The 22,942-nt window shown below is 38.3% G+C and overlaps 1 protein-coding gene across 1 annotated transcript; it reads left to right on the top strand.

The window, feature by feature from the left end:
• The first annotated feature begins 11,121 nt into the window (after positions 1 to 11,121).
• irf6 (interferon regulatory factor 6) lies at positions 11,122 to 22,283 on the top strand. Its single transcript, XM_024271090.2, has 9 exons — positions 11,122 to 11,395; positions 11,582 to 11,756; positions 14,797 to 14,992; positions 15,114 to 15,203; positions 15,288 to 15,539; positions 16,372 to 16,764; positions 16,915 to 17,033; positions 21,211 to 21,442; positions 22,093 to 22,283. Exons 2-8 carry the CDS (start codon positions 11,583 to 11,585, stop codon positions 21,439 to 21,441), a joined length of 1,455 nt encoding a protein of 484 aa, XP_024126858.1. The 5' UTR covers positions 11,122 to 11,395; position 11,582; the 3' UTR covers position 21,442; positions 22,093 to 22,283.
• The last annotated feature ends 659 nt before the right edge of the window (positions 22,284 to 22,942 follow it).

Genomic DNA, 22,942 nt, shown 5'->3' with positions numbered 1-22,942 from the left:
GATGCGATTCACTGACTTAAAATGGATCTTTATCCAAAAGTTCCACCAGAATCAGAGATAAATACCTGGTACTGAACAGTACACGGGAAGTTTTCCAAATTCCTTGTATTTCTACAAGACAATAAATTAAATATGTGAATAAACAAGTAAATCCATTCACATTTTAGTTTGATAAAGTTCAGCCCTCTGTTATTTTCCCACATCATTATAATACATGATATTACACCCCACTTATGCATTTAAAAAAATATATATATTTTTTTTCTCTGCAAAATGTTGTTTTATTCTAAAGTATGTTTAAATCAATACAGAAATATTTGAGTTATTGTGAGCAAGGAGGACCAAGACGTGATTTGGGGTTTCACAGATCCATTTATGTCAAATAAAAGCACAAAAACGTTGTTTATGCAACTTTTCACAAAAGCTGCCACAACTTCAGTCGTTTTAGGCTTTAATAATCTTCTGCAAAATCCTGGATAAAATCCTATCATCCTTCATGTTTAAGAAGCACAAGGAAAACCTTGGTGGTGCACTCTATGAATTTCCGACTTATTATATCATCATTATATCAGATTACAGTCGAACCTGCTCTAATCTGAACATCACAGGTGTAAACAGAATCCCACCTTCAGCCTCACCTTTACTGTCCTCCTCTCCGGTTTGAGCTGATTGATGACTTTTTTCTGTCATCACTTCAAGCAGCTGCTTGCTGGCATTCTTTGTTCAAGCGCGGTACATTTTTAAGAGTTAAACGATCCATTAAACACCTCTCACATGCTTTAAATTTACTGTTTATGTTGCAGTTCTATAGGTTCAATGGCCACTAAGGAAAAATGCAACTGAGTTTACATTAGTGCAAAAAAAAAAACACAGTTTTCTTCCTTATTTCTGCTGTTTTTTAAAAAGTTTTCCTCATTTTTTAATTGTTTTCATAACTTTTGTGTGGTTTTGATTATTGGAATCATCTTTACCAATTAACAAATTAATAATAATAATAATAATAATAATAATAATAATGCATTTGATTTGAAAACGCCTTTCAAAACACAGACACTGTACAAAGTATAATATATGTATGTATAATTATATAAAAACACAATAAATTAACAACACAAATTACTATGAGTCCAGAATTTCTGCTATTTTTCCACTCATTTCTTGTGTTTTTTTGGGTACCTATGGGGTAAAATAGCAGTCAAAACGAAATATATTCATGAAGAGAAAGCTGTCTACAAATCAATATTTTGTGCACAACTTCAGAGTAAAAACATATGAATACAACATTTAACTTTACGTCTAACGTGTCTCTTTAGAATTCCACTTTTTTTCTTTTTCTGTTTTTTGAACACGTATTTCTCCTGTAACAAACTGTCGAAAACACGTCACACCGGAACACCGATCGTCAAACTGCATGTGTGTTAAAGTTTATTTTTTAAACTGAAACAAAATAGAACTTTTTAGAATGTTATTGATCCTATAAAGGAAAAATCATAACTCTGTTGAAAATGGAATAAAACAGATCAGAATACAGCGATCTCCGCCTGCGTTTTGTGGTTGTCGGACTACAAAAGCTGATTGTGTAAAGAATGGATCGTTTTAGACCCAAAAGTGGTGGAAAACAGAACAAAAAAAAGGAGCAGACGTCCCGATCCACTTGTGCAAAAAAAAAAAAAAAAAAAACTCGCCTGTTGAAATGATTTGATAACAAGAACAAAACTTGTTTTTTGGCGCTAATGTGAACAAGACAATAACAGCTAAGCTAACTCGGAGCTAAAGTATGCCAACTGGTAGCCAACTGTTGGGGTGGTAGAAACAAATAAAAAATTTTAAAAAGTATGTAAGGTCACAATACCTAACTCTCTTTCTGTTTGTAACTTTTCTTTCTTTTTAACTATCGCTGCGGTCGGCTACCAATTAGAATACTCCGAGTTAGCTTAGCTGTTTTTGTTTTTCCATCCGTTTTCTTAACCAGCTATCCCTTTCGGGGTCCTGGTACTGCTAGAACCTGGCCCGGGTTATGATGGGCGAAGGCGAGGGTATATCTGGACAGGTCTAGGAGCTGGAGTGGGCTCGCCCACCCCGCCTGTTCCTGGAATAACGGGTCAGCTATCCCCCATGCTAATACCCCCTATGCTAATATCCCCCATGCTAATATCCCCCATGCTAATATCCCCTATGCTAATATCCCCCATGGTAATACCCCTATGCTAATATCCCCCATGCTAATACCCCCATGCTAATATCCCCCATGCTAATACCCCCCATGCTAATATCCCCCATGCTAATATCCCCCATGCTAATATCCCCCATGCTAATATCCCACTGCCGGCCGGTGTTGTTCCAAGGAACGTTCCTCCCTCCAGAACGATGTCTGAGACCGTAGAAACAAGTTCTAACAGGGAAAACGTACATTGATACAACACCGGCATCTCTCTCTTTTTCATTTTTTCCTGTTAATATTTTTTCTTTTTTCCAGCAGAGCTAGATTCTTTTAACTATCGTACTTCTATCATAGTTTAATAAATGAGTCACAACGAGTTGAATCGGTGTTCTGGGACTCCATGTATGAGCCTGTGACTTATTTTTGACAAAAATAGACATTTGTATTCAAGACAACAAAAAACTAAATGTTGTTGTTGTTTCGTCCTGCTGCTGCTGCACCTTTTTCTAACATGCCCTGCCATTCTGCTCACCTGGCAGGTGGGGCAAACAATCTTAATTAGCACCTGCCAGGTAAGTCAGAGGCGGCCTCACAAGGCAGGGAGCAGAGCAGGAGGTAGCTGAGATTTAGGGTTTAGTTGTGCTGGTTTTGTCCTTTTTTGTCCTCAGCAGTCTTTCACTGCTGGGTTTTGTTATTTTAGTTTGGGGCTTTATGAATACATTTCATTTGATAGCTATCTTACCCCATATTTATGTTTTTTTTCTTTTTTTTACCATTTGTTGCCCTCTGTGGAAGTGATTAATAACATATATGTCTTGATGTTTAACATTATTAAATCCCTGCACATTTTTCATAGTGATTTGTGAAGATTATATATTAACGATTTTACGTAAATATACAGCACAGTGTGTGTTTAAGATCAATTAAGGAGGCATTTAACTCATGACATAATCATAGGGTTGTTCAGCGGTCCAGAAACTGCTTTGTCTCTGTCAGATCTGTCTGTTGCCGGACCTCCTCGTACGAGACAAACCGCACAGGTCCATCCAGTTTCGCCGTCTTTCGTGGGAATTCTTCCTGCTCTGTGAAATAGAATGTGAAGAATGTGCTGACAAAGGCCTCAGGTGTTTTACCTGTCGAACAGACTGAACATGCCCGCAGTGACAGTGTGTGACGACCGTCTCTCTCTTCGGTTTCCTATGTCTGCGTCACGCGCTCGGAGGAGACGTCTTTTTGTCACTTTTTTGTTCTTTTCAAGTCTTATTTTGGGATGTAACAAATGTGGTAGTGTCCTGGTTGAAATGTGAGACCCCTTAATGTGACTGAACACATGAGAGCAGGTCTTTAACCCTTTAACACCAGAGCTCCAGCGTTTATGGTCTTTGATTGTCATTTTTTAAATTGTTCACACGTAATTCCAGCAGATTTTGAAGGAGAAAAGCGGCGTGAGCCGCTTTTCTCCTTCAAAATCTGCTGGAATTACATGTTAATGGTTGAAAAGTTCAAGATTAAAGGGTTAAAAAGCATCTTTGTACAGAAACCAGCATAAGAGGAAATGAGGAAGCAAACAGCAGTAATATTTATGCATTCCATTTGGATCTGGTATATCAGGGCTGGATTGTAAATGAAACCAACTGCAATCTTTCGTTTTCGCTGGTATGAGCCGTGATTTCACTACAGCCGGGTATCGGCAACCTTTAACAGTAAAAAAAGCTCATTTATTTTGTACTGATTCAAACCTAGAAGGAGAAGTATAGTCTAACTTTAGTCTTTAAGAAATTTAGATTTGCACTCATGACCTTCTTTTTTTAATAATAATAAATAAGAATTATGTCTATTTTTGGCACAAACAAAAGCAAAAATATAAAAAGAACCTAGCATCTTTCAAAATATGATATATATACATATATATATATATATATATATATATATATATATATATTTTAGATGCCTGAATAAAAGTACGAAATGTTTGATTGGCAGATTCTCTTTCAGGTGGTAGGGGTGTGGCCTCCCAACAAGCTTACTTCTGATTGGCCAGAGTTGTTGTCACATAAATGTTGAATCAAACCCTCTTATACTGCTCACTTCTTCCTGGTTCCAACATGGCGGCGTCCCTATCGCAGAACTATGGCGACTAAATTGACTTCATTTGATTGGAGCTGAAAGTAAAACATTTTCTTTGAGTGACATCACATTCACTCGATCCAGTTCTCGGTTACAGTCAATGGCCAAGACTAAGCAGAGCAGTGTTTACCCCGCTGTGGTGTCCTTGAGCAAGAGGGATTTGCTCCAGTGAAGCCGCTCCGGTGCATTTGTGGAGCTGTGTGAGCGTGACCAAGACGTCCTTGAAAAGTTTGCCCTCAGTGGACCTCAACTGTATAAATAAAGGGCTAAACAGCTGATTCCTTTCAGCGGGACTTTAGTACAAGACGAGTTTGTCACACAAATCACATTCCATGTTTGTGTCTTTTCACAGGTTTCAAACGGCAGACAGGTATGGAGCTAAATTGGGGCCAATATTAATTAAAACCCATATAAAACACATTTTTTTGCTATTCTAAATAGACTTAATTAATTTCAGCTTGAAATGTTCTGTTTTAAGGTTTGAAAATTTCAATTTCAAAACATTTTTTCACTTTCAACTCTATTTTTTCGTTTTCGAATCTGAAACTTTCACTTTCAATGACTGTATTGTCTGTACTATCATAGTCGGAATTTGTTCCAAGACGTTGTAAAAAGCAGTTTTATCAGGTACAAACGTGCATCCAAAATGCTATTCTAGCCCGTTCAAAGTGCCATCTTATTGTGTTAAATACCGGCATCAAAAACATCCTTAAACTTCAACAAAATGGCAAAAACTCTTCTAGAGCTCCAGTTATCTCTTGCACTTCAGCCTTTTCTCATGCAGGAAACGTGAGTTCAAGTCCCTCTGGTTTTTTTCATGTTTTCTAACTTTTTCTTTAGCTGACGTTTAGCAACATTATTATTTTGAGTGTATACTTAATGTTTCTTTTTGCTCTTCTTTTTCAAAAGTTAAAAACAGAACATTTGAAGTTAAAAATAATTCAGTTTATTTTAAAAGTTTTGGACATTTACACTTTTTTTATTATTTATTTTATCATGTTTCACATAATATTGGTCCCAATTTAGCTCCGTAGACAGACAAAAAGAACAAATCAGCAAAATAAAATACTTACATTCTTACATAAATAGCATTGGCCCTCTCTCAACACCAAAACAGTTAACCTCATGGAAAAACTATTTGTTTTATTAACCTAAATGTTAAGAAAATTCAACATAAAAATAACCTGATTTGGTCTTTACGTTATAATACTTGTTCTTGGTCATTATTACACTAGAAACAACAAGCGTTCTAGTGCTGCAGTGGGTTTTTCCATCTTAAACATGTCTGTTAGTTTCCTAGTGGTAAAATGGTTCATAAAGAACAAATCCTGACAGATGATTGGTTTTTACCGAAGCAAAAACTGTTTTGTCTTTGAATAAATATTTGCTGAAGAGTTGCGCAAGAAGAGCTTACCCCACAAAACACACACAGACCCCCGCATGAATGTGTGAAGAGAGATAAAGACGACAGAATAAACATGTTTTAACTTTGAGTCTCGTTCTGAAAAATGTCATTTAAGAAACCATGTAGAGGATATGTCACTTATTTAATGCTTAGAGTTTAAGAGTTTGCTGTTGGAGGTCGTTTTATTAGCAGCTGTGAGGCTTAGGCGAGGTTCTCTGAATATTTCTGAACATGCGACGTGGTGACATGAAGAGAATTAGCTTGAGAGCAAATAGGAAATAAAAAATGAACAAAGAATCAAGCTAGTGTTTCAAAGTGAACTCGGATCCAGAAAGAAAAACAAAGATGGAATTTGACACACAGCCCTCTGCTGACATCTGCTGCTGCTAAATAAATCTGACATGTAGATAAGGCCGTGTACCGTTTTCATTTTAGCCCTTTTTGACCCACAAAACCTGTTTCATAGCATGGGGGAATGTGCAGTCAGAGGTATTCTTCATACTCTTTGTGTTCAGAACAGAAAGTGAGAGCAGAAGGAAAGTGAAAAAGAAGAAAAGCCTGTAAAAACACACAAAACAACAACTCCAATGAACACAAGAACAGCGGGGCAACTAAAACCTGCAGGCAAAGAAAAATAGAAAAAGAGTTAAAAATAGTAAAATTAAGGAGCATATACAGTGAGACAACACACATATGTGTCAGTCAGACACAGTTTGTTCTGTAGTGTTCAACATAAAAACACTTCAGCTGTAGAGACGAAATGTGAAAATGAATGTAGGAATCACGTTGTTTGATTTTTAAATACATTATTTTTAAAATGCTAAAGAGAATAAGTAAAGCTAGAAGTTTGAAGCAAAGGAAGATTCTATTCTCATTTACTTCTTTTCTCTTCTGTTCTTTATTTTTTATTTTATTGTGATTTTATCTGTGCTTCTGTTTGGTGCAGTGTGATTCATGTGTTGTTCCTCGAGAGATCTCAGATTCCAGGTGGATCTTCTGTGCTCCTGCTCTTGGCCGTGGACCTTGCCTCCGGCTCGCCTTGGCCCCCACCCATCCCCCAGTCCTATCTGGGTGAACACAATTCAAATACGTATTTATAGAGTTCGATAAGTTCATTCTTCTTTAACACTCCGGGTACATCGTCTGTCCGTCCTGGGAGAGGATCTCTCCTTCATGTGGATACCTCTAAGGTTTTTTTTAATTTTTCCTGGAATCAGGTTTTTTAAGGACCAATAAGGAGGGTCTAAGTTTCGCTTTTCTTCTTCAAAATCTGCTGGAATTATGTTGATCGCGTTAACAATTGAAAAGTTGCAATAAATCAACTGGAGCTCAGGTGTTAAAAGGTTAAAGTTTCATTAGTTCAATTCAGAAATCAATGTTTGTTAAATGTTTAAATTAGAAACTTAAAATGTGCCCTATATCTAGAAACCTTACAACCATGGTTTCAACTGTGACTGAAACATATATAGTCCAAATGTTTGTACTTTTAGACACATTTTTTCCACAGAGAGACACATAGATGACCTCATCAGCCAGTTTAGCCTTTATCCATGGTTGCTACTGTTACAGTTTAGGTGTAAACACATTTTGGTGAACATTAAAAGGGTGAGGTGTGTAAATGATTCAGCTGTTTGCTCCTCCATGAGTGTTTCTGTAATGTTTAAAAAGAACGTTCCCTTTGGATTTCCTTGAACTTGTTCTGGTGGTCTGAGAAAAGGAAGTAAATGTCTTTATTTAATGAAAACTAACTAAGAAATCTTTTCCTCAAACTGTTCTGGTTTTGTGTGGATTCCACAAGCGTTATATCCAGCATTGATGGAAAACAATGATTAATCAGAAAGTTATGCTGCTATTCAATTCCATGGCTCTGGTAGTATCAGTGATCCATTGTCTTGAGTCTCAGAATATTTGTGTTTGTTTGAACTGTTGACTGAAGGAACTGATCATTAGCAGAATCGTTTAAAAAATCCATGGAAGACAAGTTTCTGCCAGTTCAACAAAAGGATTTGGCAGCATTAATAATTCACGCTAAAATTAAAAATACAAGAAAACTTGTGGAAGTGAAGCATTTTAAAAGAGAAAGAGTGTTTTGTAAATATAAATTCAGTTAGGGAGGAAATATTGACCCCTGATTAGTGATCATGTGATGTAAAACATTATAAGTGCAGATGATCGGATTCAGAAAGAGAACCTACTAGTTGAATAGTAGAGGTACAAGACTAGAACCCTGAGGCACTTCACATGATTTGTACTCTCATAGAAACAAAATTACTCACAATAATAGGGCTGTGTTGATAAAATCGATTTAATCTTCATAGATCAATAATCGATCCTTAAAAATATAGATCGATCTAACACATAAAGCTAAAGTCCGATAGCTTGATGCTAACGTTTAATGAAATTTCTCATACGGCGGCTAATGCTAACACTTGGTCGACGTGAACATACATTGCTGACTGAATGAACATCTTTATAAACTCACAGGTATGATTTTCCAAACTCTTATTTGTTGAAGTAACCATTTGTGGTCTGAAGTACTATTGTTAGTTCATACTTTCTTCTTCTTCTGGAATAAGGTGTACTGCTGTAGCGCGATCGCCACCTAGTGGTCAAACTGAAACGTCCTCCAGGAGAAGCAGAACAATGTTCATAATGTTAATGATCTGAACATTTTTGTTAGAACTTCTCCTTAGAGAATCCATGTAACTCTGGATGATATTAACAATCTCATTATTTCTCTAATGTTACAGTATGTGAGCTGTATCAGAATAATATGAATATATTCAACACATATTATAGATTATTAATGTAATTCTAAACAAATGAGTCTAAATGTGTAAACTCAAAATAGAATAACTTGAACTGAATGGATTGAAAGAAGCGAAAAAAATCGGATCGAATCGTTTCTGGAAGTGTTTATGGATCCCCATCCCTACACAACAAGTTAGAAATATTGTGAACATGGATGTCGTGTTTGTTTCACTTGACAGATTTTCAGGACACTGACTGTGGTGATAGAAACACATATTCTGTGTTTTTCCACACAACGGTCACACTGTGTACAGTGTGTATTACTGATTGGATACAAAACCAGAGAAATCTTTTTAAATGTGGCATCAATGTCAACATTCTGTGGGTCTAAAAATCTGATTTTGTCAGTGAGTTATTTCAAGTTCATCATTCAAACAGTCACGACGTTGTTTGACGGATGAACAGCACCACCTGGTCTTCAGGTTGGGAGTAGACAGTCAGGTGTTTACAGACCAGGACAAGAGACAGACCATGACCAGAACCTACGGACCTTTGACCTCAGATATAGTTTAGCAAACGCCACACAGCCGCAGGCCGTTTACCAGATGTGAGAGGACTAAAGCTTACAGACAAACCGTTCACAACCGACTCCAACGCTTTGACTTGAACGACAGACTGAAACCAAGACACCACTACCAAGATTTACAACGGATACACGACCATGTGACCTGGAAAATCCAGTAAAAGTCCACCGTCCTGTTCATTGATGAATGTTGGGTCAAATGATGGTCATCAGAGTTGCTGGTTGTACTTAGATGGTCCAGTCACTGCAGGTTCTTACCTCAGAGACATCATAGAACCAACCCTGAAATCCACCAGAACCCCCCAACACCTGACACCAGCTGAAGCAGACACTGGATGACCTCGCACCAAAGTGACCTGCTAGAACTGCATGTAGAACTTGTGGAAGAGTGGAACGCAATGAGTCTAGTGAGAAGCAAGAGACGTCAATGTCAAGCTGTCATTGAAGTCACTTGCAACAATACCAGCTATTGGCATGATATGTTTTTGTGGTTTGGGGCTATTTTTATTATCGTCCTAATTCTTGGGATGATAAATATCTAACTAATGAAAATTATGTTTATTCTAATTCATTATTAATATCTATATATATATATATTTACATTTAGCAAACAGTACAACAAACGAGTGTATATATATATATTTTCGGTAAAAAATTCACTAGTTAATGGCAGACCTGGAAAAAATTAATCGCAATTATTCACTATAATTTTTTTTTTTTAAGTCTCAGTATTTGCCGACCACTTATTATCTGTGAATAATCACAATATGAAATCACACATAAAACTTTACATTTAGAACATTTATTTTAAATGACTGCTGTCAATCGATTACAAAAAAAAAACATATTAATCGCACTTTTGTGTTGGGATTAATCACGATTAATCGCAATGTTTTACCAGGTGAAATTTACTTGCATAATATGGCATCGGACCATGGATCAGATAGTCAGCTTTCTGTGAAAATGTGATCAAAACCACAAATATAGCAAGAATAAAGTACTAAAAACTGATCGAATATTTATTTATTTTGTGAGTGACCATAGGATAAGCGGGATAACACCCAATGAAATGTTTTAACTCATGCCGTGGAGTGCGTTAATATTCGCACCCCGAATCTATATATATATAAGTGTACCAAATCAATGAATGAACAGATGCGATAAATAACCCAATGTATAATCTATCCTTCTTTTCTTCCCATATAAGAATTTTAGGAGTATTCTAAAATATCATATAATTTAAAGTTATTGATAAAAGAAATCCCAATGTTTTTGAATAATGATATAGTACTTTTTTAGCAGATGTGATTTTTTTTCAAAATGAATATGTTGTATGAGATGGTTGGTCCAATGATTAACATTTGATGTGATGTTTTGGTTTCCAATTGATGAGTTTTCTTAGCTATAGTAATAGCGGGTATTTGTATTTTATTTGGAGGTTAAAACCATTATTAATAATATCAAAACCAAATCCCTAACTCATTGTAAATAGTGAAAAATCTGTTTTCTAAATTAGGCTGGACAGATATTTTTCTTATTTCTTATATTAAACTATATAGTTTTGAGTTGATTAAATGCTTAAAAAACTCAAAAATATTGATATTTCTATCATAATACGAAGGGTGATTCATCTCCAGAATACACATTCCAGTAAACTGTCATTAAATGAACATATTCAAACATTTACGTTTGAATGAGGTTTTCTTCCTGCCCAGAAGGTAACTTTACAACCACGGTCACCATGGTTACCACATTATGAGCGTCAACCTGAAACCAGGAGATGATCGGACGCAGTCACGCTCGGGAAGGTTTCAGGGTGGAGTTTGTTGTGATGCTGCTGTTTTTAGATTTGACTGGATCCTTACAAACGTCCACCTGTCAGCTCCACCTCATACCTGACTCCACCTACAGTGCACACACACATAATAAACCCTATTTATGACATTTGATTCCAAACTTAAAACATTACTATTATTTTTATTATTGTAAATACACATTTTAAGGCTGTTTAAATATAAAAATCTAATATTCAGCAAACATTTTCGTGTAAACGTGTCCTGTCTACATGCCTGCTGCTTTACTCTCGCCCGGCTGTTCGGGAAAGGTGTGTCACCGGTGTGACGTCACGCCTGTACCTGAGTTTCGGTAAGGCGGAAGGAGAGGACGGTCCGAATCGGAGGAAAAACACCGGCTGTTTGTTTGCAGCTTTTCCGAGATAAACCTTTTCTACATTTGTTGTTTTTAATCGGTTCGTCCCGTCGAGGAATCCTTCGGGAAACTTCGGGTTTTTCCGGAGAGTTTGGAGGAAAACAAACGGCGTTTATTTGCAGCTGTTGGCAGACCTCTCCCACTTCCTGCTTCTGCTCAGGTATGGCTGTCGCTCTTGGTGTCGGTTTGTTGGTTGTATCTACCCCACAACACCTGTCGGGCTCGCGCGTGCAGAGAGGGGCAGCGACCTGCTGGAGGTCACCGCGAGGCCGAGCAGCTGTGAGGCGTTCAGGGCGGCTGAAGGAGCTTTCCCTCCTGTCTGTCTGTCTGTCTGTCTGTCTGTCAGGATGTCGGTGACCCCCCGCCGCGTGCGCCTCAAGCCCTGGCTGGTCGCTCAGGTGAACAGCGGACGGTATCCGGGTCTGGAGTGGATTGACCGCGAGGCCATGCGCTTCAAGATCCCATGGAAACACGCCACGCGCCACACACCCCAGCACGAGGACGAGGACACCATATTCAAGGTAAAGAACCCAATCCAAACAAATATTTTACTATACACGTACTTATCCTAAAGTTGTATTCAAATTTATGATTTGTTATAATAAAACTCAAACCAGTCATCTTTAAATTATTCAATTTTTAGCCAAATTTTAAAAACTTCTGCAGAGCGCCAGGAGTTCATCTGAAATTAGCCTCTGAGTTGTTGGCGAGGCGTAAGCCCACCCCCACTTCCCAACATCCATTTGTTTACACTTACTCCCACTAGCTTACAGCCCCTCTCAACCCCAATCTAACATTACAGCTGCAGCAAAAAGGACAATATCTGAGCCGTACAGTTGAGATCCAGATTCCAGCTCAGACGAGGAAACAAAGACGTTCATGGATCTATTTGTCTAAGGAAAAGCACCCAAAGTGAATCTAAATTGCTGACCCCGATAGATCTTAGCTAACTTTAACATTCTAGAGTGATTTGGACCAATTAGTTATGAAAACCTGAAAGCTATTGAAGAAAAACGCGTACATTTACTGTAAAAAATTGACAAAAAATAGTAAAAGCATCAAAGGTCAATCTAAATTGCTGACCCCGATAGATCTTAGCTAACTTCAATATTCTAGAGTGATTTGGACCAATTAGGAATAAAATCATGAAAGCTATTGAAGAAAAACGCGTAAGTTTACAGTAAAAAATTAACAAAAAAGAGGAAAAGACTCCAAAGTGAATCTAAATTGCTGACCCCGATAGATCTTAGTTAACTTCAATATTCTAGAGTGATTTGGACCAATTAGGAATAAAATCATGAAAGCTATTGAAGAAAAACGCATACATTTACAGTAAAAAATTGACAAAAAATAGAGATAGCACACAAAGTGAATCTAAATTGCTGACCCCGATAGATCTTAGCTAACTTTAACATTCTAGAGTGATTTGGACCAATTAGTTATAAAAACCTGAAAGCTATTGAAGAAAAACGCGTAAGTTTACAGTAAAAAATTAACAAAAAATAGGAAAAGACTCCAAAGGTCAATCTAAATTGCTGACCCCGATAGATCTCAGCTAACTTCAATATTCAAGAGTGATTTGGACCAATTAGTTATAAAAACCTCAAAGCTATTGAAGAAAAACGCGTACATTTACAGTAAAAAATTGATTAAAAATAGAAAAAGCACCTAAAGTTAATCTAAATTGCTGACCCCCATAGATCTAAGTTAACTTTAACATTCTAGAGTGATTTGGACAAATTAGGAATAAAAACCTGAAAGCTATTGAAAAAAAATGTTTAAATTTGCATTAAAAAAATGACTAAAATTAGGAAAAGAATCCAAAATGAATGTTAATTGCTGACCCTGATAGGTCAGAGCTAACTTTAATATTCTAGAGTGATTAGGACCATTTAAGTATAAAAACGTAGAAGCTGTTGAAGAAAAACCTTCATTTGCTGATGGTAAAACTTTAATTTGTTGACGGTCCCTAACTACGCCCAGAGCGAATGTCTGTCGAATATCCAATATCCAACTAACTTCACCTCGGTATTAGAATGGAGCGGAACAGGGAGCTCGTGGCTTGCCGTAGTAGCTTCTACGTCACTGCTACAAGCTTTTTCCAGCAGCATGTTTTCATCTGCTTCTGATTCATAAGGATTTGAATAAAAATAATAATTCAGAATTGCATTTTTACGATTAATTTCTTTATCTATACATTTGATTATCAGAAAAATGCCATATATGCATTTTAGCTACATAATTTTCATTCGTTTTTTTTTTTTTAAACAGCAAAATACAATAGAGCTGCTACAGCATGAAACCCATCTAAAACTTAGGTGAATTCCCCTCTGATGAAAATCCTGTTTTTTGAATTTTTAACATGTATGTGTGACATTTTCTTAAAGAGAACAAATGTCAAAATAAATCTTTATGGTTTTGCATTTCTGAGTATTTCTCCTTTCAAATCAATCAAACTGTCTTGGACAGACTCTGTTTGAATGAATGATCTTCTTTCCATCAACAGCTCTGCTGCACATGCACTAAACCCTCATCTGTTCCTAGTGTCTAGTTCAGGTTCTGGAGAAGAGAAGATGGTATCTTCACATTGACTGCAGTCAAATGAGCCGCCGTTCACATTTCTGTGGTCAAATCAGCATCACTGGATTTTTGGTGTGAGTTTCATCCAATACTTACGGTAGCAGGACTGAGAACGCTGGAAAATCTCCACCAGACTCCACGGAGCTTCTTGATGTGACCACGGAAATGTGAACGGCGGCTCATTTGACCGCAGTTGGAAAGGATTGTAAATCAATGAAAGAGCATTTTGATGTTAGCTTTGATTATTTTATCAAGAACTCTGAGAAACCAATGATTGAATGTATTGATCACAGTCAATAAACATTGGAGAATTAGCTAAAGAGTCTTTGGTGAACTGGAAGGAGAAAGAATCAGGATTTTGGAGGAAGTTCTGTCCATGAAGATCTTCACTTCCTTGTCCAGCTGACATCCGGATCAGAACCATACGGCTGGACATTACCCAGATTGATGGATGTTTTTGGTGAAGATTTACACAGAACTATCATAATCAGACAGGGGGGTTTGGGGGCGGAGCTCCAAAAGCCACGCCCCCTCAGAGGAGATTTTGGAATAAGGCTTCAGATCAACATTTAGGTTATGGTATTTAGGTTAAAAACTTCGTAATCATAATTAAAACACTACTTGGGGGGTTTTAAAAAGAAAAAAAATTGTTATAGCAGGACTTTAAATATATCTTTTGATTATTATTTGAAATTTGTTTAATCAAAAAATTAAGACAGCTTCCCTAAGCAAAGTGTTTCTCACTTATATTGATTTTTATTTGTCATTTACAATAAATTATCTTTCTGTTTGCTATTTATTTGTATTTGTTATTCATTTTAATGCTTTTCCTTTTTTTTTAATAAAAGCATTTTTTATGAATGTCTATGAACGTCATGTGTTTGTGAAAGATGCCACACTAAATACTAGTCAAAGGGGATTTGGATTAAAACCAGCGGCGTACCACAGATGTAACCGATCCCCGTCTGACTTCTCCTTCAGGCGTGGGCCGTGGAGACCGGGAAGTTCCAGGAGGGAGTGGATGAACCCGATCCTGCAAAGTGGAAGGCTCAGCTTCGGTGCGCCTTGAATAAAAGCAGAGAATTCAACCTCATTTATGACGGCACCAAAGAGGTCCCCATGAACCCTCTGAAGATCTATGACGTGTGCGACATTCCGCAGCCTTCCAGTAACCAGGGTGAGTGAGGAGGAGTCCATGTCCGTCCATTTTCCAAACCCGCCGAATCCCTTTTAGGGTCACTGGGACCCAACATTATGTCGACTTATTGAAGTTTTGCTTGTTGATGCATGTTGCTCAGATGCTGGATCTTGGACACCAGGTGATAATGATGATGGTGAAGAAGATCTTCCAAACACGCCAGAGTCTCTTCCTCCGTACCCATCCAACGGTGAGAGGCTGTAGCCTCAGTGTTGCAGATGTAGTTGTAAAACAGAAGCTACAACTAATTCCCACTTTTTCCTCCTCCATTCAGGCACCCCCTCACCACACATCATGTGGTCTCCAATGGGCTCAGAGTCCTCCATGCCGCCACCCAGCTGTCCCTCCTCTAACGAGGCCTGGCCCAAAGAGGAGCCCGTCAAAATCGAGCCCCCAGATGTGGAGATGCAGGTTACACCCATGGCTGACCTGGCTCCTGCTCCTCTTCCTGATCCCATTCTTCAGCCCACCCCTCTGACTGATTCATTCTTTGCCTCTCCGGAAATGTGGATCAGTTCCCTCCCAAGTAAGCGATTTAGTTTTGTGGGTCTTTAAAGACCTGCTCCCATCAAATGTTGATCTACTGTCAAATCCTTCCTATAGTGGTCTTTTAAGTGTCATCATGAAGTTTGTAGAAAACATTTTTTTTTTTGTTCTTTTTAAAATCGTTTGGAGAGTTCATTAAAAAATTCACCTCTGAGTTGTGGGCGGGGCTGTTGGCGAATTAGGAGTCCTTTTTCCTTTTTTAATGTTTCGATGAGACCCGAGCTGGCAACCTCCGCATCATCTCTATGTCTGCTGGAGCGAGTGAGCTCCGCCGCAGGAGCGAAAGCCACTGATCTGTAGGTGGGGATTTATGCGGTTCTGGTGCCGAAGCGGTTCTTTGGTTTCGGTTCCTAATCGATGCCAATTTCAGTACTTCGCTCCCCGGTTCCCGCCCCGCTCTCCCCGCCTCACCCTCCCTGGCTTCAATTCTCCTCAGAGTGCGTCTGGACCATTGGAGCGGCAGAACGCGTTCGGTGTGAATGCACCTTTAGGGTGGACCTCGAAGGACTTGGAGACTTGAGCAGGACCAGAACGCAATGAGCAGCACAGACCTTGTGATTTTAGAGTTTTCCTACTTATGTTAACTATAGTAATTGTGGTATTTTGCAAGATCTGAAATTAAAACAGCTTAAAACTTCTAAGAGATGAAACAATGCTTTTGTTTTCTCCCCAAAATAGCTTAGGGACAAAAGGCTCCCTCATTGTATTGTTAATTTTTGACATGTTGATAGAGCACAGACTTGATCCAGATTGTCTCCTGTCCCAGTGTTTCTTTGATCTAAAACCTTATTTCCCCTCCGTCTCTGACCCAGTGACGGACCTGGAGGTGCAGTTTCTGTACAGAGGGAAGGAGATGTGTCCCACTGCGACAGTGAGCAACCAGCATGGCTGCAGGTTGTTTTACGGGGACCTGGGACCCATGGTCAACCAGGAGGAGCTGTTCGGGCCGGTCAACCTGGAACAGCTTCGCTTCCCGTCCCCAGAACACATCGCCAATGACAAGCAGAGGGTCTTCACTCACCGCCTGCTGGATGTGATGGACCGAGGCCTGATTCTGGAGGTCAGCGGACATGACATTTACGCAATCCGCCTCTGCCAGTGTAAGGTGTACTGGTCCGGCCCCTGCGCTCCAAACCCAGCGGCACCGAATCTTATAGAGCGGCAGAGGAAGGTCAAACTTTTCTCTCTGGAGTCTTTCCTTACTGGTAAGTTTGTTTTATTTCACCGTAAATAATAAATTAGTAAACTTTTTTTAAATAACGTGGGCCACAAAGCAAAGCCAGATCCAGATTCTGAGGCAATCCACTTCTTAAATCAAATATAAATGAGACTTTTTTGTTTTTACCCACACGCAGATGTGATCGCTCATCAACGTAGCCAGTCACCGAGCTCCCCTCCGTTTGAAATCAGCCTTTGTTTTGGGGAGGAGTGGCCTGATGGAAGACCCAGGGAGAGAAAGCTCATCATGGTCCAGGTGAGAAGCACTGACCTCAGTGACATCAGACGGTCATACGGTGTAGCGGAGTGGGGACAGAAAACGCCATTCCTGCTGGTTTTCCAACATATCTGCTCTGGCATGTTTTAATTGGCTGAACTAGTACTGCCATGTGATATATATACATATATATACTAGAGCTGTCAGGCGATTACATTTTTTAATCGCGATTAATCGCATTGTCCGTAGTTAACTCACGATTAATCGCAAATTTACATGTGGCCTTTTTTTAAGGAAAAAAAATGTGTGGTTCGTGGAATTTAGCAGTTCTACATTAATTATGAAAACAAGAATGGCAAAATTAATAGTTTTCATCAGAAATACTTTATTTTGTAACATTGTATTGAGATAAACTTTCTTACAATAAAAGGCTGTAACATAAAATGCCTAACAAAAGCCCAAGTCCAAGTGAAGGGCATTTTAAATTCAAAACTTCAATCAACGTTCAGTAAAATAAAATGAAAAACATCAAAAATTAAATTTTCATAACACTTTCATGTTCATTTCTTGTCAGGACCAAATCTTTTCCTCCTCTGCTGAACTACAGTAATAAATGAAATAGAGATTTATCATTTCCAATTAACTTTTGTTTTTTAAAACATTAAAGACTGAGAAAAGCGGGATACACTGTGGATAGTTTGACAGTCTGTTACTGCCGCCGCGTTCTCTGGCTGCAGCTCGATGCAGCGACGTGTCCAGCGGAGCTCACGATGAATATGCCGGCAGACAGACCGCTATGCTGGGGCTGGATCACGCTTAAACCTCCAGAACATTTAAAACGTCCCCCGGTGCGCTTGCTGTTCGGAATGTCGGGGGTCCGCAGCTCTCGGGACGCGGCGCCGGACGCGAGCCGGTACCACCAGACGTGGGACCGGACGCGAACCGGAGCCGGGTTAGGGTGCAGGAGCTCTCCAGGTCCTAGTGCCGGCCGGTTTTAGCTCGCAGCTCGGTGGTTGGAGACCCGCCCGTGATCTAGTGAGAGCAGCCGGTGAGTTAGAGGGCATATATATATATATATATATATATATATATAATTCTTTATATTATATAATATATTATATTATATCATATTGCATTAAAATATATATTATAGTAAAATATATATAATATTATATTATGGTCGTGAAAAGTCTTATTTTTTGAAGGTTTTCATTAATTTTTGTGACATTGTGGCTCATTTAAAGATCCAAATACCCCAAAAACTTTGGCGTAATTACTTTTTTTTTACTATAACAGACTTTTCATTTTACACAACCAAGGGGATTTTTAAAAAAAATCTTGAACAATAAGGAAAAAAAAAACATCTGGTCCAGAGGGCTCTAATTTAATACATCAAAAATCAGTAGGAACAATTTAATGACCAATCCAAAAATATTGACGATTAACTTCTTCTTAATACCATGATATATACATTGTTCCACAGTTGATCACACAAAGAGGTGTGATTTCTTCAATACAAACTTGTGCTTCATCATCTGAACAAAAACAAGAGCTAAAATGTGAACTTTTCCTCTGCCATGACGCTTTGTTAAACTTGTGATGAACTTTGAAGAGCAGGCTGAGCATGATCCGCGCCACAGTTTCAGTTGTCTGCTTTTTGTGAAAAATTATTCAAATGTAAAAAATATACAAAATTAAAGTACTAACAATGGATTTAATATTTATTTATTTATAGGTGACCATGGTATAAGTGGGATAATGTACGTCAATTTGTCAATTATAAGAAATGAGTGGACTTGGCAGAAGCAACCATCTAACACCATCAGCCCGCTGATGCCTCCTCACTTCCATAAAAGATAATATGTCTGTAATACAAATTAGATTGACATGATTAAAAAAACTATTGTCTATAATTGATTAATCACGGGTAATGGGGTAATTAGACACCCCTAGGCTGAACACACCTGGTCCTGGTAGCCCGTGAAATGTTTTCTGCAAACGCAGCAGCCCTCAAACCCTGGAGTTCACCCCCTGGTCTATGTGGACCTCATGCATCAGAATGGGTTGTAGTCAATGTTTTCCCTAGTTTCTATGTTTGGTTAGAAAAGTTAACATTTCTTCTGTGATGCTGAACACAGACAAAAGTAGATGTTTAAACGATAACCAAAAAGTAAAAACTTTTTCTGGCTGTTGACCTCTAGAAATGGGGCTTTAAAAGTGCTGTCGGTTCATCCGTGCTACATTTTTGACAATTTAAACTACCGGTAGTTTCATTCCTGAAAATAATAATTTATGCTGCCCCCTACAGGTTGAAATGAGCTATTACCATTGAATTTTGTGATTGGTCAACTGGTGTAAGCCCCACGTAATTTCTGAAGTTTCACGTCGTCGTGGTCTGCAGCTCCGGTATAAAAGCCCCGCCCATCTTTGACTCTGTAATGGTCGGTCGTGTTAGCTTTAGCACGGCTCGTAGGTGCATCGTTTTCGGTAATGAATGACACAACTTTCAGTGGTCTTTGAACTTAATCATCAGTGATTGAATGTAATTAGCATTAGCATTAATCAACGACTAATCGACTATTAAAATGGTCGATGACTAATTTAATAGTCGATTCGTCGTTACTTTGTATTATAATGGAGTCAGGGTAGTTAAGTTGAAAGTTATACTAACATTATGCTAGCTTTTAAAATATTTTGGCACTTTTTACGTTTTTTTAGGCTATTTTGGATTTTAGCTAATATTTAATCTATATGTTAGCTATTTTGGCTAATTACGGATTTATTTTATTTTTTTAGTTTAGCTGTTTTGGAGTTCAGCTTATATTTCAGCTTCATGCTAGCTATTTTGGCTAATTACGAATTTTTTTTTTTTTAGTTTACCGTATTTTCCGGACTATAAGTCGCGGTTTTTTTCATAGATTGAATGTCCCTGCGACTTATACTCCAGTGCGACTTATATACGAATTTTTAATGAGATGAGATATGGACCGTAAGTCTAGAGTGCCCTCTTATGGTGATCTATGCAATTACTTTATTTACTTTCATTATTCAGACGTGACACAGAGGACAAAGAATTTAACAGATTTAGTGATATGGAGTGAGATTGTGTGCAATTAATTACAGTAAAGATACAAAGTTGATGAGTTCTTGAGGCTATAGTTAAATAAAACTGTTATGTTATATAAATGCTACACCTTTTCGTTTTTTTCATGATGCTAATATGTGAATATGTGTTTTCTATTCACTTCTGAATGTTATAACTTACCTTCCAGGATGATGTAAGATCGTTTTTTTCAACCAGTTTGTAAAATAAATTACTTAAAAAAATGCGACTTATACTCCAGTGCGACTTATGTATGGTTTTTTCTTCTTCATTATGCATTTTTTGGCCCCTGCGACTTATACTCCGGTGCGACTTATAGTCCGAAAAATACGGTAGCTGTTTTGAAGTTCAGCTAATATTGCAGCTACATGCTAGCTATTTTGGCTAATTTAGGATTTTTTTCAGTTTTTAGGCAAAATTGGTATTTAACTAATATTTTAGCTGACTATCAGCTTCATCATTCACGGCTATTAGCTTCAGAAAATTTCAGCTATCAGCACTAGCATCTTCAGCGGTCAAATTCAGTTTACAGCATTCACACTAGAATTATCACAGCTAATGCTATATATCTAGTTTTTAGTTAGTTTAAAGCTAATGATGGTTAAGATGTGCGCTTTACATCCAGTTTGTGCATGACCCGATTAGTCGACTATTAAAATAATCATTTGTGGCAGCACTAGTTGGCATTGAATCCAGAGAAATCTGTCCTGTTGAGGGATTTGTAATGAACATTTCACTCTGGATTGTTAGCTTAATACGTTATCTTCAATTAGCTATGATGCTAGCATCATTTTACCGCCAAGACACAGGTCCCCTTCGGTCTGGGCCGCGAGTGCCTGCCTCCACAGAAAGGTTTTGCACTGTAACATTCTCCATATTGAAGGTAACCTCAAGCTAACCTCACTGTCAATCACAGATCCAAACCACACCCCCCCACTCAGCCCGCCCCCTTTTTTTGTTGCATTTTTCAAATCTGGGCTGGGGGTGGAGTCAGCCTCCATCCAACAGTCTGGTTGTATTACCCTTTAATCAAAAGATCCACTTCAGTGAAACAACAGGGAACAACATTCCTTGGTATCTGCGTTTCCATGGTAACCCCTTCTCTCTTCACAGGTCATTCCTGTGGTGGCCCGAATGATAAGCGAGATGTTTTCCAACGACAGCACCCGATCCTTTGACAGCGGCAGTGTCCGCTTGCAGATTTCCATTCCAGACATCAAGGACAACATCGTGGCCCACCTGAAGCAGCTGTACTGCCTACTGCAGACACACCAGGGTCAGGAGGGCTGGGCCATGCCTGGTGGCCCCGGCCTGAACATTGCCCAGGCCCTGCAGACTCAGTGAGGTGGCCTGCCCCGTTCACTACTGTGCATGTGTGTTTTTTTCTTTTTTCACTTCTGTTAGGAAAGAAATACTCAACATGTAATCGAACCTGCACGCATGCATAGTACTTCTCAGCCTCTCTCTGTTAAACTTTTACTGTGAAAATGTTTCCTTGTACATAGAAGTTGAGCCTTGTAGTCTACATGGTAAAAACGCCGGTGTGGTGTTTGAATGGGCCAAAGTCCTGTTCCTGCAGGGAACATTCATCATGGTTAATAAGTTACAGATGTTGCCCTGTGTTTTAGTTTTTCACATCGGATTGTCTGAGCGTTCAGTCCAGAGAGGCTGTTTGTGTTTTCCCTTAAAGAAATCAAATTTCCTAAGAATCCAGCGGTCCTGTCTGGACTTCCATGCATAGACGTTCATGAACTTTTAAAGGGCATGAAGAGAATTCCTCCTCGACTGTTATGTTAGTTTTCTATTTACCTGTAGGATATTTTTCTGGATGAGTTTGTCGTGTCCTGACAGTCTGAAAGGGAGCACTCAGCTTCACACATCTATTTTTGTTCGGATGCTGAACTGTGTTTTACGACTCGCTGATTGTATATACGCTCTGTAACTGCATGTTTATTTTATCAATAAAAAGGATTACATAACTTTGTTTTTTTATAGGAGTAAAAGAGGTTTGTTGGTATTAAAGCTGTTCTTATGAAGCCTCGGTGATCTCCTTGATGGTCCAACACTGGAGCCAGCAGGTGAAGGAGCACCAGAAGAAGCCTGAAGGTGGCTGTGGAGGAGGAGAGAGCAACTGTGGACTATGTTAATAGTTTGTTTCTATAATAAAAATTGTTTTTTTCAATTAACTTTTATCAAAACATCTTTTTTTCTTATCAAAAATTTGTTTGTGAACTAGTAATCTGTTAATATCTTCAAATATAACAGCTGACCTTGAATCCAGAGCATTTGGATTCCTTTGGTTCTTCTTAATTAAAAATCTTAAATTCAAGAATTCAAAAAGGTGAAAGTGGAAGGTCACTTGACTGCATCCGAGTCTGTTTCTGCACAGTTTTGTCTAGTTGATGTTCAGAGGCAAAGTACTCTGAAAGAAAATTATTGTAAAATAATTAGAATTGTGAACATTAACGCACGCGATAAAGAATATGTTTTAACGCAAATGAATCAAAGAAACAGTCCTTCACTTTTCCAGAAACAATTCTTTAGGTATTATCCCGCTTATACCTTCGTCACTCACAAAATAAATATTCAATCGGTTTTTACCACTTAATATTTGCTATTTTTGTGGTTTAGATCACTTTTTCACAAAGGAGGACTATCTGATCCATGGTCCGGTCGCTTATTGTACTAATACATTTTACCTGGTAAAACATTGTGATTAATAATGATTAATCCCAACACAAAACTGCGATTAATCCGTTTTTTTTCTAATTGACAGCAGTAATTAAAAATAAATGTTCTAAATTTAGAGTTTCGTGTGGAATTTCATATTGTGATTATTCTCAGA

This window comes from Oryzias melastigma, linkage group LG5 (assembly GCF_002922805.2).
Source record: "Oryzias melastigma strain HK-1 linkage group LG5, ASM292280v2, whole genome shotgun sequence".
Lineage (NCBI taxonomy): Eukaryota > Metazoa > Chordata > Actinopteri > Beloniformes > Adrianichthyidae > Oryzias > Oryzias melastigma.
The sequence above is the reverse complement of the archived record's forward strand: the minus strand, read 5'-3'. Positions and strand labels throughout refer to the sequence as shown.